This window comes from Hippoglossus stenolepis, chromosome 12, assembly GCF_022539355.2.
Source record: "Hippoglossus stenolepis isolate QCI-W04-F060 chromosome 12, HSTE1.2, whole genome shotgun sequence".
NCBI classification, from domain to species: Eukaryota; Metazoa; Chordata; class Actinopteri; order Pleuronectiformes; family Pleuronectidae; genus Hippoglossus; species Hippoglossus stenolepis.
This window is the reverse complement of record NC_061494.1, coordinates 3,550,887-3,569,970: the sequence shown is the minus strand read 5'-3', so window position 1 is coordinate 3,569,970 and position 19,084 is coordinate 3,550,887. Positions and strand designations below refer to the sequence as shown.

The following is a 19,084-nucleotide window of genomic DNA, read 5'->3' as shown; positions in this document are numbered from 1 at the left end:
GATGCCCACCCACCCACCTCTCTCTCTCTCTCCCCCCCTCTCTCTTTTCCCCTCTGTTGCTTTTCACACTTCTTAATTATTTACTGGCCTTTTTGTCCGCTGCCGGTGGCCGGGCCCCAGGCATATGTCAGTCTGTGTGTGCAAAATGAAATGAATACCACTTCACACACACAAACAGGAGTGGCCCTCGCATCCAGCACAGGTCTTCTGTCATTCACAAATGTTGTTCGTGCCGTACGCACGTTGACCAGTCACAAGCGTGTTTACTGTCTACTGTGATGTGCATTGAGTAACCGCTTGTGTTTTCAACCCCCTCACACCTTCAGAAGTTTTTATTCCTCCACCAAGGAGGTTACGTTTTCATCTGCGTTTGTTTGTTATCAGGATAATGCGGGAACTATTGAGCAGATTATCATGAAGCCTGGTGGAAGGCGGGGGTATGGATCAAATAATAAAAGTTTAGTGCGGATCTGGATCAGGGGGCAGATCCAGGATTTTTTTTTTTTTCACTTTCTTTAACATTGTGAGATTGGGTGTTTTTCAACATTTTCATTGATTTCTCAGATAATTATTCATGGACTATGATGGAAAGAATCTGGTAAATTTACGAGACAGACACGTATTTAAATAAAAATACAGATCTAGTGAATTTGGTTTCACGGGGAGACAGTTGGGCCCTGGAGGATGATATGCACTCATTTAGTGCCATTCTAGTCCTTGAATATATTTCTAGACTATGAGGGTTTTTCCCTAATTGTTGTCTCAATGTTGTGCGGTTGGGCTACTAAAATACTGAATAGAAAGGGAGGATTCAGGTCACTGTTTTTCTCTCACACAAAGTGACATTTATGGCAGAAACCAAAAGAACAATGAACAATGATGCTCAGCTCACTTGAAGACCAAAACCTGTGTGAAACCAGAAAATAAAAAAATACAGTTCATAATGTATTTGAAATTATATTTGGAAAGAACTTCCCTGACAAAACCAGGCACATGATAATTACACTAAAACTTTTCTCATGCATAAGCTTGTCTGTTTTATTCGTATTGTTTTTAATACCCATATGGCAACAGAAGGAATCAAATTTCACTTTTGGAACTGACACAAGTTCTCCTTTTCACACTCTTGGTTATGACACAGTTTCTGGTGATGTAAGATTTTACATAAATATCTGTGAAGGTGGTCAAATCAGTTAATCCAATTAAAAAGGTCCTTGTTAACCCGGGCGAATCTATTTTAAACTGAGGATGATGCGAACTCCCCCAAAAACTAACCCTGACTAATGGAAGGGACGAGTGGTTTCACACATACACACACACCCACAAAAAAAAAATCTCTCCATCATCTGACTTTGGTTCCAGCCCATGCACACCTTGTTTCTCTTGGAGGGCGAAAGATTTCCTTTGGCGACGAGCGGCGGGCTTTTCTCTCCGGGAGCCGTCACAGCTGCCTTGCACAGTAGAATGAATTTAAAGAGGCAGGTAAACTGCTGCTCGCTTCGCATTAACAGAGCCATATATTTAGCCTGTCTCGCTGGCTTTTTTTTTCTTCTTCTCCCCCTTCCTCCCATCTCTGTCTTTTCCCTCTGCTCTTAGTTTTTTTTCCCCGGCCTGCAGAAAACGTCTGGGGGATCGATAGGGCTCTCAGGGTGTAGTGACTGCAGCTCTAATGAATCAAGACTACAGTGTTTGTTAAGTAGACGTGGCTGTGAAGGACTGCTGGAGGGGAGTTTGTCTTCGTGCTTTATCTCATCGCAACACTCCCTTTGCTGTTTGTCTCCGTGAGCAACAGAACAGTGACCAGATCTGGGAACTTTGATAGGAAATTTAATATCAACCCTCTCGCATAGTTCACCTCTTTTGCCTCTTGGCAGGAAGATTATTTGTGGAGACAACTAGAATCGGCATCGAGCGGTTTGCCTTTTAAATTGGAAATTATTAAATCCTGGGTACGTTGAGATGATTCTATCTTCACAAGCAGCTCATCGCTCAAATTTGAAAATAGCCAGTTGATGTAATTATTTACTATCCTTGCCAAAAAAACCATGCTGCTGTTGCGGAGTCAGTCTTGGAATTCTCTCGTGAACTGTGCCGTAAAATCAAATGCCTGAAAAAGTCTCCCAAACGCACCCCAGACCCACTTGAGTTTGTAGCCTTGTCTGAAAACAAAAATAGAAAAGAAAATAATTCTCGTGTTTTTGGCTGCAGCTTAAACTGTATCTCTCCAAGGTTGGACAGTGAGACGGTGGGAGGCTGTTTGTTTTCAAAGCAGGATGGTTTGTATTTCCTGTCATACCTCCTCCTCCTCTTTTCTCTCTTTCACCACAAGCAAGAGCTATCTAGGAGAAAAAAAGCCTTTTTATCGCTGATGGCTAATAGTCATAAATTTGTATTAAATATGTCCTTTATCGATTGGCCTTGCCGGATGAATACAATTAAAGAGACGGCGCTGAGTGCTTCCCACCTGGGATGGGATGATGAAAGGATTAAAAGAGGGGAGGGATGGATGGACGGAGGGAGAGAGGGAGAAGAAACAATGAGGGGAAAGTGGGAGGGATGGATGGACTGAATGAACAAACATTTTTGGCCTCTTTGGTCGAGTTGCAACCTGTCTACATGTTGTAAATGTAAATGTACAGTGTGTGTCTGTGTGTGTGTGTGTATGTGTGTGTCTTCTTTCAATATCCCCTCCCCTCATTGATTTCCAAGATTCATTCTCTCCTTCCTCCTTAACCATTCTGTTATGTTGCCAAATCATAAGGAAGAAAAGAGGCAGTTAAATGTGTGGGAGGTGGGAGGTGTGGAAAAGAGAAAGAGGGATCGAGTGATGGAAACGAGAAAAAGGAGACAGACAGAGAGAGAGGACAGCCACCTGTATGCAATGTTGATGGACAGATGGAGGGATGAAACCAGCTGAACGGAGGAGGGATTAGATGAAGAGAGGAAGCAAAGCGCTGTGTGTGTGTGAGTGTGTGTGTGAGTGTGTGTGTGGGCCTCCGGCCAGCTGAGGTGTTTGCTCGGCTCAGAGTGATCTCCCACTGTGGTCACTGCAAGACTTACACACACGCACACACGCACGCACGCACACACACACACGCACAAACATGCACACACGCACACATAACCGAATTGTCCTTCTTGGCAGCTGTTGCAGGTCCCTGCAGATCACTCAATACCACACTGGCTTTTTGTATATACGTGTGTGAGTGTGTGTGTGTGTATGTGTTTAGTGACCACCAGCTTCTTGCTTATGGCCCTAAAGAATTAAGTGTTTCCAAGAAAAATAAAACATGATTCTTTAGGGAGAAATTAAAATCAAATTTTCTAATTTCTTACATTCCTACACTGATGAAGAATATTGAATATTTTTCTAAATTGATTATTTTTCTACCAGAAACATCTTCATAATTACACATTTTCAATTATCCTCTGTAATAGAGTCTTTTGAAGAACATACCATGGGACACCATGAAATAACAGATCAGTTTAATGTTGAAAAATAACAAATTGAATCAAATCCATTAATTAATTGGAGATGAAATTCATCAGAGGTTGACCTAACAGAGTATCTTACTGATTTAAATCTTTCTTTTGATTTCATTTAGGCTTTAAGTCACCGACTATATAGTTTGACAAAACATATTCAAGCCTACTCAATGTTCACTTACTAGGTTTTTTCATTGCTTTCAATAATCCTGTTGATATATTATGAAAAGTCCAAGTGGACCTTATTTTAACTTTTTATCTCATATTGCAACTTCCAGTACAAGAATAAATGTAAAGCTCATTCAGGTCTTTCTGTGGCTGGTTTGAACTGTTTCAATGTTTGAATGCCACCTATGTGAAGAGTTATTCCATCATGACTGTTCTCTGTGGATTCAGTTAGTCACGTTGTTGATGCTCTCAGTTAGAGAAACAAATCCACCAGTTTGAAGGCTCATCAAACACCATCACAGCATCCAGTGGTTATGCCACAGTAACTGGCACCGTATCACAGTATCCTCTGTTGAGGTCACCACGATACAATAAGCAGATTTACCCCTTTTTTGTCACTTATCTACTAGTAATGTGCCTCTACATGGCCTTTACTGTCACCGCTGGATAAAGTTGTATTGCATTGCCTCAAAAGTTGAGCCAGAGTGAGCCTTCTTTTCAGATCACTGTTTTTTCCCCTGGAACCTTGTCTGGCAGTAGCCCCTGTAGAATAGATGCTGTAACCCTAACAAATATGTGGGCTAATGTCAATCAGAACAAAGTCCTATTCAGTGTGACTCATGTGCTGAGCAGAATCAACTGTATATCCTGGATTTTCAAGAAACCTTAGTATTTATCTTCAACGATTGTAAAATTGCAAATTGGGCCACAGGATATACATTTATTTCCGTTATGTAAGTAAACTATGAGTTTGACATAGGATGTAATCTGTGAAACAGCTGCATGAGCCCGGAAATGACCACTTTAAATCAGAGGGAGGTCACCAATCTGCAACAGATTAACAGTTGAAAGAAAGTTTCTGCATTGCATTTTGGGTTTCAAGTCGAAGTCCACAAGCTGAGTCATTGAGAACTGTGTGTGTGTGTGTGTCAGGACCAAGTTTCCTCTTTCAAACCCTTGTTTCTCTCTCTCTGTCTCTCTGCTCACATAAGTGCTGTAATTTGGATGCTCTGTAATTTCACCATGGTGGTTTAGGGTTAAGTGGAGGCTGTCCCTGCCATCATGAGTACTGCTCTTCCAAATGGACACACACACTCACTCATACACACATGCACACACACTGGATCATTGCTAACATTGCGCTCGGATGCTTCTACAAAGGCCAGTCCATTTAATTACATTTATAAACACAGTTTAAGGGCCCGGGCTGTGTCATTAGAACTTTATGAGATACATTACTGTGTTTGTGTGTGCGCAAGTGTGTGTGTCCAATGGAGAGAGAGAAAAAGAAACTTTGTCACACGGCAGATATAATGGGCGGCCGACACACACACACAAACACATTTGAACACATGCACACCAGCCTGCATGCATGCATATGTGCACGCGCAAACACACACACACCTCTCTCTCTCTCTCTCTCTCTCTCTCTCTCTCTCTCTCTCTCTCTCTCTCTCTCTCTCTGTCTCACACACACACACACACACACCTTCTCTCTCTCTCTCTCTCTCTCTCTCTCTCTCTCTCTCTCTCTCTCTCTCTCTCTCTCTCTCTCTCTCTCCGTCTCACACACACACACCTTCTCTCTCTCTCTCTCTCACACACACACACACACACACACACACACACACACACACACACACACACACACACACACACACACACACACACAAACAACAGTAGATGACTAGTGCGAGAGTTGCAGATAGCACAGTCTGTAGCCCAGCAGGGATTCCACACACATAGACAGAAGGTATTGATATATTCCACACAACACACACACACACACACACACACACACACACACACACATTGGGACAGACGGTATTGATATTTTTGCTCATCAGCCTCGAGTGTATGGCCGTGCAGAAGAATCACACAGATACACATTCTCGCACACATCCATGCACACACAGCATGTAATCAGACAGGCTCGATAATCCATTGTTGTTTTTGGTAATTCAAATGCGTTCATAGTTCTCTCTTCCATAAAAATACCGCATCATTATTGTCAGGCCTGTGGGCTCCCATTGGCAAAACTTGTTTGGAGTTATTTTAAGTTCCAGTTGTAATTGAAAATAGCTCCATAGCTTGAGCTGGAATACTCTGACAAACAGCCCGACATGTAAACAGCATCTTTAATGTAAATCACCATCTGATAACAACCAATAGAAAATTGTTAACTGAACCGTGTCAAAGAAAACCAGGTGATAACCAGGGTACAGCCCACATGGAAGAGTGGGGCAGAGTTGCTTGGGCGCTGAGGAGTCAAATCAATTCTTAACAGATGCAATCCTGGATCATTTTAATCATGCAGACAGGATGATGGAAAAGCTGGTTCCATCTCCTCCTGACAGGGACACATTTAAGTATAACCTTCTAGGTGCTGTAGATGTACCCCTAAGCTAAGAAAGGCTCATGAGGACATTTCACACTCCATGGTGCATCTTAAGATTTCCTTATGTTACACTAGAATGTACATGTTTTGTCTGAGAATGTCTAAGGGAAAACGCTTGTTATGTTCAGAAGGCAGGATGAATTTATGCTACAACCAAGGGCCTGCATGCGTTCCGAAGCCTCCTTGATCTCTCTCCAAGAACTCTTTGTCTTTTCAGTCTGCTTGTAGTCCTGAGGATATTAATTCTACAACTTGGGATTATTGCAAGCGATGGATGTAGTCACTGTACGTAAAGAACGAGGGCTTAAAACCAAAGATAAGTCCTTGCCTTCTTTCAAAGTTGCTGCATAAAATGGACGTGATTGTTTGGTCTGCTTCACAAAGTTGAAGCCTACAGACGTCTTCATGTTGCACCACTGCTCCCTCATTATGCCATCTAATCACATCGCGAAGAATGGTTTAGTGAAGAGGTCATGGGCCTCCCCAGCTGGCAGACGTAAACACTACTGAACATCTATGGGATGCAGAAATACAGCCTGATTTGAAGAAGAAGGAGTCATTCCTAATTTAGGGTAAGGGCAACAAATCTTGGCAGGACTCATCCCTTCCCCTTATTCATATATTTGTGAGGGAGCTCCTGCAGTTTTTCGTCCCTCTTCAATGACCACACAACTATTCTCTGCCTTGGCATTCACATACTCGCCAAGCTGCTGTGTTCTAAGACGTTTCTTTGATCTAGCCACTGACTAGTAACCAGTAATGGAGGCTGATTTTCTTCCAAGCAGAACACTGCCCTTTTGAGCAATTGCAGTCATGTTGTTATTTGACTGCGCCTCTCCTCAGTGAGCAGACAGGACACCAGCTGCCACTGTTTGCATTCCAATTGTTTGCTGTCCAGTTAGTAAGAAAGCTCTTGCATGGAGGGGAAGATGATTGGGGGGAAAGGAGGATAGTGCAGCCCCTTCCTTCTGGACCATACTGGTGGGTTTTGCAGGATGTGCATTGATAGTTTACGATGCCAAAATAGCATTTACAGGAATTTTGTGACAATTTAATATGATGCCACTCAAGTATGTAACAGTGTCCTCGTTTTTTTGCTGGTGGGCTGGGTTTTTTAAAAGAGCCTTGATTTATACTTGACCTTATGCTTTTGAGTTTAACAAACAGGACTTCCAAATGGTTTCATGTACGAGCCCAAGGGTCATTGAATTTCCTCTGCTCAAACAAGGACATGCAGTTCTGAAATGAAAACACGAAAAGGACCATAATTAGGCCAACACGTTTTTTTCACATGACAACAGTGATGTGGTTAAGTGCTTTTGGGCAGTATAACTGACTGTAGTAACAGAAGCAGAAAGCCACAACTGTTGCACTCTAGTGGGTGATGATGGAGGGAGGAATGAGGGAGGTAGGGAGGAAGGCTGGGTTACGACAGTGAAGTCGATAATGTCCATGTACTGCAGAAACCATTTGAAAGTCATTTGCTCTTGGTCGGCTCCCACTCCGAGGGCAGTGCATCAGTTATGGCACAGATGTACGTTGATGAGATATGAGTTACCGCATGTGTCACTGAAAATATATATGGATTATAATAGAGGGAGGGGGAGGGTGAAACAGCATGAACAGAACTCATTATCACACAATGATTATATTCATGTCCCCATTATAATTACTGTCCAATATGAATATGACAGAGATATTCATATGCCATAAATTGCCCATTTGACATTCTGTCAACTCCCAGTAATTTGGCTGGTTTTAAAGGAATATTACAACAATTTTGGTGGGATTTTTATTCCATTCTGTGACAAGGCAGGTTTAGAAAAAGGACTGTATTTGTTTCTTCAACTGATGCAACTGGTGTTACTCAAACCAGGGAAATTCATGTGTGCTGCAAGACTAAATGTATGACATTGTAGTTCATGTGACATGTTGTTGACATATTTCTTTTGTTTATAATTACTGAAGTCCTGTTAAATCAGTTTTCAAAATGGATATATCTCTATCACAACATGTATTTCCTAATGCGAAAAAAAAAAAAGTCCCCTTATTTTCAGTTTCTTAAACCTCAAACATCCAACAGTGTGTGCTAAATTAACGTGGAAATAAATGAACATGCTCCTCCAGATATTAGAACAAATGCCTGGTGTTCAAAATAGTGGGAAAAGAAATTCTAGTGAAATGGCCCGGTATCCCTTTAAGGTAGAGCAGGAGGTGATCGGGGTGAGCGGTGATGCCCAGATGTAAATATAAGCAGCAGGTCCTGAAAGCCTGAGGCTCAGATAGAAATCCCAAATTGTATTAAGGGACATTGTCTCTCACTCCCAGTATGCGTACCTAATCCTGTTTCAGCGATGTTCCATTACCTCAATTACTATCATCTCACCCAGAGGTGGACTCAGCCAAGGACACCACCGGAGAGCCAGCGATGGGTGGAGAGAGAGCGGAGAGGATGGAGGGAAGAGGAGGGGAGGGATGGCTGCAGAGGAGAGAGTCATACATGGTTCAAAGAAAGACTGATGGAAGAGAGGAGATAGGAAATAGGCGGCGCAGAGTAGGGAGGAAAATTAAATACAGAGATGGACGTTATGCTGTAGAGAGAAATTAACACAAGAAAGATAATAAAAGGAGAACAAACTGATTATGCAGATGGGCTTCAAATTCATGTAAGACCAGTAAGAAAACTGGTAGCTGTGTCCTCGCCAAAACCTGGCATCACTTTTTGTTTCCCAGCTGGTCGGAGAGGGATGTAGTGGGGACAGTCCAGCTACAGGACAGAATGACTGGCTGAAGAACAGCCAGTTTCACAGGCTGACATGTTCTGGGGTGGATTCAAAATGTATAAATAATGTAAGTGTGTCGTGAGATCTTTTGCGCGGTCACCTTAAATGTACACTCAACCGCAAATAGGCCTGATATCCTCCAAAACATGTGGATGGGAACACGGTCCTGTACATACTATGATCACTGCCTCAGCCCTGACGAAGTGGAGATCTTTGTGCTGTTATGACACTGACATTTTCACAGTGTGTTTCATGACAATAAGATTTGCATGCTAATTAACTCAATGTAGAATTCCAGTGGAACTTACACTGAAACAGTACAAACTAAATTTGTGCATTTATTCCTTTTCACTGGCTGATTTTGAGAGCTGCAAATCCTTTTGAGAGGGATGGATATGGCCACACTCTCTCTCTCTCTCTCTCTCTCTCTCTCTCTCTCTCTCTCTCTCTCTCTCTCTCACACACACACACACACACAAAGGAGTCGTGAAATATGAGTCAAGCTAGCCTTACTGCCTCCCTCTCCCATCCAGCACCACATAAGTGTCCAAGCAATGGCCCTAGCTTAATAGGACTTAATGCCTGTGCTGTCACCGTAGCGTCGCCGGTATTGAGCGTTGGGACATTTCTGAAACTATGCATGTGTGTGTTTTTGGCGTCTCACTCGTGACTATATGGCTTTGACATTTCCCCCCAGGACGCTATTTAAGAGCTGGATGCTATTTATTTATCCACATCTTCTTTCTTCCTTCTGTCCTCCTCCAATTCCTCTTCTTCCATATACCTGCTGTATCCAAATTGAACACTTGCAGCAAGTCTTTGTCAACTGCGCCTAAACTAAGAGGTATTACCTCTGCTATTTCTTTCTTTCCCTTTTCTCTGACTCTTATCTGTCTTCATCTTCTGTTCTCCATTATACTTTCTCACTTGATTTTTCTACCTCAGAGTGCTGGCGAGTTTGCCTAATGAAGTGGCTGATGGGAGTATATTACAGAGAGACAGAGTGGAGCGGTCGCCTACTCTAAAATCCATTAACCTTACAGTTTCAATCAGCGCGCAGACAAGTCTGAGCTACGAGTCAAAAAGGAGCGTATTAGCTGAGTTACACTATTGTGCCTCGTGCTTGTGTTTGCTCAATATTTAGCCCACTTTTAGCTGAAAGGACAAACTCTTCTTTTACTCTGTATTATCACTGTGCTGTCATCATATTGCATGCACATTCTCGGATTGCCTAGAATTGGTAGAGTTTTTCTGGGTGGAGCAGATGCAGCTAAGTGGGGGCACAGCACCAAAATCTACAAGCCCTGGTCCCGTATACAGCCTTAGTGGATCTTCTTAGCCTGTCAGTACATCAGATTTCATGCATGTACAAATAACTGAGATTCTTCAGGTTTGTTCGCCTCTTACATTTGTAAGACCTGATTTCAAGTATCCTTAGGCCTTAACTAAACCTGTGGGTTTTCACACATTTTGGCATTTCGGAGTTATTTAAAAGTCCTGAAATGCTCAAAAACCTCCAGTAATTCACACAACAGAAAAGTAAAGATTAGAGGAAAAGGTTGGCATATAGAGGATAGCATCTTGCACAGGGAAAACTCATCAGCCCATCCCCAGACTGAAAGAGAACAGAGACTGCATTTTTATTTTCAGTGCTGTCGGTGTTCAGGATTAGAGTGTACCAACCAGTGGAACAAAGATGAATAAATAATTAAAGCCTCCCTGGACCTGATAATGCAAATTATATTCGCAGGTTAGATCCGATGCAGGTGGCCACAATTAGTGGCAATTTGTGGCGATTTTAATGATCCATAATTTAGCTGTTGGTCATGTAGGATAAGTGTGTTTGTGTGTACAGTAGGAGAGACGGGCAGAGAGGGAGGCACAGACGGCGAACACACAAAATAAGGGAAAATTAAGGAAGGGGAAGAATCTCCCACCAGGCACGGACATGAATAGACAGACAGGATCCCTGTTGACACACACATAAACACTTTTACGTGCCTAGTTTATGACAACATGCTATTCTTTCAAAGTTCAGTGTCATTTTTGTGAATAAGAGCCTTTCTTTTGTCAATTCAAATTACTGTTAGTGTTTGTGTATGTTATGAAGTAGGCCCCATAGTGTGAAAAAAATGGCATCGCTTATAACACACACACACACACACACACACACACACACACACACACACACACACACACACACACACACACACACACACAGACCCTTTCCAAATATGTTTTGATGCAGTTTTTTCCCACTACAACCTCTTTGACTCTCTCTTTCTGGCCATCAGGAGTAAATTGCAGAGTGCCGATGTATAAAAGCTTCTGGGTAAACCATGACATTCTTTCACTATCACTGCTAATTTGGCAAATTCGTTCTGTCAGTAATTAGCAGGTAATATGTCCCGGTTCTGTGCATATTTTTACAACCCACCTTACCTGTTTTACATATTAATGGAATATTTGTAATTCATTGTTCATGACACGTTACAGTAAAATGGCTTTTTACCAAAAATCAACTGAGATAATTAGCATCAATACCACGACCCTACAGTGACACCAGTTTATTTGCTTTTGCAACATTATTACAGCATGTTTCAGTTAATTGTGTTGCAACTGGTTTTGTTTTTGATATAAATGTTGATATATACATAGTTCATATTTATATATATTTTATTATATTACATATTATCTATATACACTGATTAGCTACATTTGGTAATTATTTAATTTTAATTCAAATAAAAAAATGTGTGGCTGACTCATGTATATATGTGATTTAAAATGTGGTTTAAAACTTATTTTGTAGTTTCTTTTATTATTTTCAATGGCGTCTTGTCCTAAGTGAAAAATACACAGATCGGTGTAAATCAGGGCGCTAACTTTTGACCTCAGTTTAGTTGCATTCATGCCTGGTGATAGTGGCATTAAATGTCTAAGCTCCTGTGTATTACTGTCAGATTGCCGGTCGTATCCATTTGTCAGTGTGTGAATCTCTGCTTGTTCAAGTTGTCAGATGCACCCACATTGCACTGTGCTTAATAGGGGAAGGTTCTGAAAGGCGGCAACGACGTTTCGTTTGTCATCTAATCTTGTAAACGAGCTGATGGCCAACCGTTCTGTACTCTAATGAGATTACACATGCATTCTGGGTCCCACCACAGGTCATCGTTGCCGAGGCCATTCAAAGGCAATTATTGTTTTAAATGTTCCTCTTGTCGCCATCTCAAAGTGACTCTGCATGCTTCACTGAGGGAAGCTATGAGGCAGGCTGAAGGGGTTAGTCTCTCCAGACGAAGCCTAAATGTTTTTACACACATACTGTTTTACTTTCCCCAGGCAGCCACAGTGCCCTATGCTCTGTTCGTAAATAAGAACAAGTGTGTGTGTTTGTATGTGTCTGTGGGGTGATGGAAGGAGGATGAACCCTACATAAGAGGGAATGACTCCAAAGCACAGTGTGTGTGAATACATTTGAATTTTATATATTTGTTGTGAGAATGTGAAACTACTTTTTATTTATTGGGTTATACTTTGAAACTAAATCACCAGAATTAACCTGTTCTCAGATATATTAGAAGCATAACTCCTGATGCATCAGATATCATACAGGAATGAGGAAGCAAAATTCTAAAAATGATTCTCCCATGTTGCCTCTCATGTATGTGTATGTGTGTGTATAGTGTGTTTGTCAGCAAGCCTCTGTTTTGGTGGATCAGTGAGAAGTGGTCGTCCGCCGGGACAGCCCTGTTTCTTTGTTCTCCTGCTGACAATGGAGGACTCACAGTCAGTCTAAAGGGAGAAATTATGTCCCAGAGCAGTCTGGGAGAAGAACAAATACATACACACACACAGTACTTCTCACATGCTACTCATGTGGGGCATGACCTCAATAAGAGCTACTGTTGTATTTGCAAGCCCTCAACACCATGTGCCGACCACTTTTAAAAGCTGTAAGAGTTAGGCCTAGGGTTCAAATAAAAGACTGGTTCAGCCAAGTTAAACAGAGTTGTTCTTCATGTACTGTTTATGTGCAATTTCTTTCAATTGAACAGCAATGTAGCATTTAAAAATCAGGTTTCTTGCTAAACTGACTCAAATATTGGCTGATTTATATGGTAATGTGAAGCATAAAGTTTGGCTGATGTTACTGATGTGTAATGGATTGTTCAGTAAAAACTCTCTTAACATGATTTCATCTTCTCTGTCACAACAGGTAAGGAGGAGCCCACCACCTATACCTGCACGACATGCAAGCAGTCATATGGCAGCGCCTGGTTCTTGCTGCAGCATGCTCAGAATACCCATGGATTCCGCATCTACCTGGAAAGTGAACATGGCAGCCCTCTCACACCACGTATGGGTGGACCTTCCTCCCTGGGTGGGGGTGCAGACTGCCCTTCTCAGCCTCCCCTTCATGGTCTCCATTTGCCTCCAGATGCAAGCCCCTTCAACCTCCTCCGCATCCCTGGCTCTGGCTCAGGTGGAAGGGATAGCATCGGAATGGGGGGTGGAGTTGGCTTAGCTGGCACTGTTGGTGGGGGTCATCATCAGCGATTCCCTCCCACACCACCTCTGTTCAGCCCCCCTCCAAGGAACCACTTGGACCACCATCTCCTGAGCCCAGAGGAGCTGGCGCTGGCAGCCCACCACCCGAGTGCCTTTGACAGGGTGCTGCGCCTCAATCCTCCTATGCCCCTGGAACCCCCTCCAACAATGGACTTCTCAAGGCGGCTAAGGGAGCTGGCAGGCAACACCTCAGGGTCCACTCCCCCGCTATCACCCAGCCGGCCAAGCCCCATGCAGCGCTTACTCCAGCCATTCCAAACAGGAGGTGGGAGTGGAGGAACAGGAGGAGCAGGGGGAAGCAAACCTCCATATCTTGCTACCCCACCCCCTCTTCCAGGCTCCCTGCAGTCACCTGTGGGCTCTCAGACTACTCCTACTACTCCTCTCCCCTCAGCAGGGGCAACACCCTCATCCACCACTCCCTTGAAATCTAAATGTTGTGAATTTTGTGGCAAAGCCTTCAAGTTTCAGAGTAATCTAATAGTGCACCGACGCAGCCACACAGGAGAGAAGCCCTACAAATGTCATCTGTGTGATCATGCTTGTACACAGGCTAGCAAACTGAAACGACATATGAAGACACACATGCACAAATCCTCCTCACCAAACACAGGAAAATCTGAAGATGGCCTCTCAACAGCCTCTTCTCCAGAGCCTGGCACCAGCGAGCACTTGGGTAGCGCAAGCCATGCCCTTAAGTCAGTGGTGGCCAAGCTGAAAAGTGAGAATAACCGCATGCTTCGTGAGAATGGTGAGGAGGAGGAGGAGGAAGAGGAGGAAGAGGAAGAAGAAGAGGAGGAGGAAGAGGAAGAGGAGGAAGAAGAAGAGGAGGGAGAGGAGGAAGAACAGCAAAATGGAGAGAGGGTACCCAGAAGAAACAACAGCTATCACTGTGGTTTGAACCTTGAAACAGCACGCCAGCATGAAAACAATGGCGGTATTGGAAGTCGACTGGGAGCTTTGGCTGATGAAGTGTCCATCCCTCGGTCCCTGCCTGAGGTGATGCAGGGAATGGGTCTCGCTGCCAGCATGCAGCACTTCAGCGAAGCCCTACATGCACACAAATGTAATGCCATGGCCAAGGAGAACCACCTGCACCACCACCTCAACCGAGACCACCACCACAATCGTGAGATGTGTGATGGAGACTCTGTGCTGGAAACACACCGTGGGGAAGATTGCTCTGTCTCAACAGTGAATGGGCGGGGAGCATCCCCTAATGAATCTGCCTCTGTAGGCCTCTCTAAGAAACTGCTTCTGGGTAGCCCCAGTCCGCTCAGCCCTTTCTCTAAACGCATCAAACTGGAAAAGGAATTTGACTTGCCCACTCCAACAATCCCTAATACGGAGAACGTCTACTCCCAGTGGTTGGCTGGCTATGCTGCCTCCCGACAACTCAAGGACCCTTTTCTGAACTTTGGGGATTCCAGACAATCGCCGTTCGCCTCTTCATCTGAGCATTCTTCAGAGAATGGCAGTCTGCGTTTCTCGACCCCGCCGGGGGAACTGGATGGTGGGATGTCAGGCCGAAGTGGTACAGGCAGTGGGGGCAGCACTCCCCACCTTGGGGGCCATGGGCGGCCCAGCTCCAAGGATGGCCGCAGGAGTGATACTTGTGAGTATTGTGGCAAGGTGTTCAAGAACTGCAGTAACCTCACAGTACACCGGCGCAGCCACACAGGGGAAAGACCATACAAATGTGACCTGTGCAATTATGCTTGTGCCCAGAGTTCCAAACTTACACGCCATATGAAGACCCATGGTCAGGTGGGCAAAGACGTGTACAAGTGTGAAATTTGTCAGATGCCCTTCAGTGTCTACAGCACCTTGGAGAAACACATGAAAAAATGGCACAGTGACCGTCCTTTGAGTACCGAAATAAAGTCAGAGTAGAAGGCCGAACTATGGGACCTTTTCCCCTCAGCTATGTCCGCCATTAGTCCCCTGTTTATTCCCAGCTCCTTGTAGATTTGCCCTAAACCCAACACTCCACTTTCGCCAGTCTGGTGGAAGCTTAAGACCATGTGCTCTGCACCAGCACACCCCGTTTCCATTACCCATTGAATGCATGATCTGTATCGGGGCAATACTCTTGCATTGACGCAAAACTTCGAGCCTTTCTCTTGTGCAATAATTTACATGTTGTGTACAATTTTTCTTTTTTGAGTTTTCCTTTTCCATTTTTAAGAATTAGTCAGCATGCATAGTATGTTTTTGCTAATCAAAAAAAAAGAAAATAACTTGTCCCTGGTTGGTTAATTGTTGAGTAAATGTGTTGCTGTTTTTCTCTTGTTCTGTTTTTTTCTTTTTATTCTTCAAAAGAGAAAAGACAAGAAAGATACATCCATGCTGCATACATTCTGTAACACATATCATGTACAGTTTTGTTTTGTAACATGGAAGATGAACAGTCTCTACCCTATTCTCACAACCCTGGAAATGCACTTATCCTGATCTTTCTAAAAGACACCATGTTCGCACAGGGTTAAAAAAAAAAAAAAAATCATGCATTAGCTTGATGACTAAACTGAAATTAATGACAGCCTTCAAATTTCTTTCAAAAAGACAAGGGTGCGCTATGAATTTGTACTATCATTTGGTTGAGTAAGAAAGAGTGCCTTTGATATTTTAAGACCACATTGGCCATAATCTTATCTGCTATAAGTTTGGGGTCACACTAGATAAAGCTAAAAGGTTTAAGCCACCCAGGAAAGGTCCTTGCATCAAGCACCTGACTGCTCAAATAGGCTGTGACAACTCATGCTGAAAGATCAGAGAGTTCTTGTTAATCATCATTTAGCTACCTATTACATGTTCAATAGGCTATCTTTAATATGTGGATTTCATGGCAAGCATGGTACAAGCAGTATTGTGTATATCTGAATTATTTGTAGTTTTGTTTCTGGTAAGGAGGTACTTTTGAGTAAGGTAATCTGTAATGTACAATCCTGATTTTGAGGGATAAAACGCATGGCTGAGAAGTGTCATGCATCTGCGTTAGCACAAACCTACAACGCTGCTTTGATATGTCAGTGTGAGGAACAATGCATACAGTAACATATGAGCTCCAAATGAGGCTAACTTTTTTTGAGAGCATTAAAATAGACAGACAGCTACACAGAACTGAAAGCTACTTAACTATTACGGGGATCAGAGGCAATCTCTTTCACACTTTCATTCACATTTGTAGTATCAAAACAGGGTCATTCACTATGAATTGCAGAAAAAAGAAAGAAAGAATTGCAAAAACTATATATCTGTATTCCAGGGCTCTTGAAAAGAGTGATAATGCGATAATTTTAATCAGTATGCATAGGCTAATGCAGGGCACATGTTTTTGTTTGCTGTTTGCTTTTAACCCAAAAGGAGGGTATTTTTTTCCTTGTTGAGTTCCATTCAAGCTGTTTATAGTATAGCACTTGTCACGCTGACATCTCTCTTTCATTGTCCCACACTGATGCAATGTTGGTACATGGGTTAGGTCTCAAAGCTAGCTTGACATTTATTGGACATGAAGTGCACTGTTTCAATTTTCCCAGTTTACAAGTTTATGCTGAAAGGGGGAAAAATTGTTGAAATGCTGTTAGATAATGAGGGTCCCATAGTTAAAAGCAGTAAAAGATGAGACACATAATCTGTTGTCAGCAACTCCAGCCTCATGACCCTTGACCTCTGTACCCTTGCCGTTTCACCTTTGACCATTTGTCAGTATGTTACCCCTAGAAACCCCAGAGCTTTGCCTGGGCTGAAAATTGACCCTGTCTTCAAGGTCTGTAAATTAAAAGGTTTGATGGTTAATTACAATAAGTAGCCATCACAGCGATTTGATCCCAAAATGGATGCAGCACCTATTGGCCACAGCAGCACTAAAGATTTGTATTTTTAGGGAGCTGTATTGCCATCGCCACCTGATTAATCTATAGACCTTGACGGCTAGACTACAAACACTCAAATGCTGTTGCTTACACAGAATCTGTTTTTGTATAAATCTTCCTTTGATTATAGATATGAAAATAAACGTTTTTGAAAATAACACTTCACTTCTTTTAGGGGAAACTGTATTTAAGTTTTGTTGTCGTTTCTCTTTTCCTCAGCGTCTTGGTGGTGTTCAAGACTCCGATCACAGTATATATTAAATGATTAAAAAAAAGATGAAAAAAACACAAACGAAAAAAAAAATTCTGTGATGGTTTTGTATTTTATTTTGCCTTGGCTCTTCACAGCTCTTCAGGTTGAAATACAATTTGCATTGGGGAAAGGATTAAGATTATATATGAATATATAATAAAGAACTTAAAATATAGGAAAATGCACATTCATGTCAATTCCTATGCTTAAACACATTTATGGTCTACTTTTTCTGTATTTCTAGAATTGTATTTGAATTCAATGTTCACTTAGAATAGGCACTATAGTATTTATATTGAGGCTCGTATTTTTAACTGTTGCTTGTGCTCTCTAAAGGTATTTACCATACCTTTTTTTGGTAGTGGAAAAAAAAATCCCAAGCTGCCACAGTATATTTTTTTAATTTGGCAGGATAATATAGTGCGAATTATTTGTATGTTTAAAGAAATAAAAGGAAAAACCCCATAAAAACGCAGCTAAAATATGTGGCATTTGGAGGTGTCGCAGGCCATAAGATGGCTGCCGCTCTGTTTCCTGTCCACAGAGGTGGTTGTACATATCTTCTTTGGTTTTTGGTTCAGACCTCCTCCTCCCCCCCTGCTGCCATTCTTGTATGCAGTAATGCAAGCTGACGTCAGCCTGTTCTGTTGTGTGCTTCTGTCTTTCTCACCCCTCCCACCTGACGACATTCCAACATCAAGAAGAGAGAGAAAAAAAAACTTCATATGCAGTACATGGATTACGAAAAAGCGTAAAAAATAAATACATTTAAAAAGAAATTAAATGTTTTGCAGTTTTTTTTCATTGCCAAACACTAAATGGTGCTTTATATTTAGATTGGGTATACTTTCATATGCAAAGCATATTTAAAAATGACCTGGGGGACGTGGAGAAGCCTGCTTGAGTTGAGACTTTTTTGTAAATGGCAATGCGGAATATTTTGTTATCAGCCTTTTCTATTCCTGTTCTGAGAGCTGTTTGTTGTAACTTGAACTTGAACTTTATCTTTTACTATGGGAGTTACTATTTATTATAACCTACATGCTCTGTTCAAAACAGAGCCATGGAATGGATCCTTATTTTTGGTTTCTTTTTATTTTATTTTTTTATTTTTGGCTATGATATAATTTTTTTTTCTTTTGTAATGATGGCCAATGGTCATTTGATAAACTATAGGTCTTTAATTTCTGATGTACTTGTTTGGGGTCTCTGTTCAGTTGTACTGGGAAAACCACTGTCTGTGTTTTCTGGCAGATGTCTGCATAATCCTGTTCACACACCCATTTTGTCCCTTTATCGAAAAACAATTAATAAAAAAAAAATGAAAGTATAACAGTTCTTGTTGCTTATCTTCACTATATGTGCGTGTGTGTCAAGTTATCTCAAGTGTGTGTGCATGGTCTGTGTGAGTGTATAGTTACACCCCACCCTAGAGCCCCTTGGTATCGTTTACCTGCAACTTCACTGCTGCTGACATCTCCAGATATGATAACGATGAACTTGGCAGCACTGTCAAGAGTTAGAATGTACAAACATAAAGTTCAGAGTG

At 42.2% G+C, this 19,084-nt stretch overlaps 1 protein-coding gene across 2 annotated transcripts in view; it reads left to right on the top strand.

The window, feature by feature from the left end:
• bcl11aa (BAF chromatin remodeling complex subunit BCL11A a) overlaps positions 1-18,868 on the top strand; it is a 52,190-nt gene extending 33,322 nt beyond the window's left edge. For both annotated transcript variants that reach the window (XM_035173345.2, XM_035173344.2), the window contains exon 3: positions 13,055-18,868. In XM_035173345.2, the coding sequence (XP_035029236.1) occupies positions 13,055-15,300 (2,246 nt within the window). In that variant the 3' untranslated portion in view covers positions 15,301-18,868. The remainder of the gene's footprint in view (positions 1-13,054) is intronic.
• The last annotated feature ends 216 nt before the right edge of the window (positions 18,869-19,084 follow it).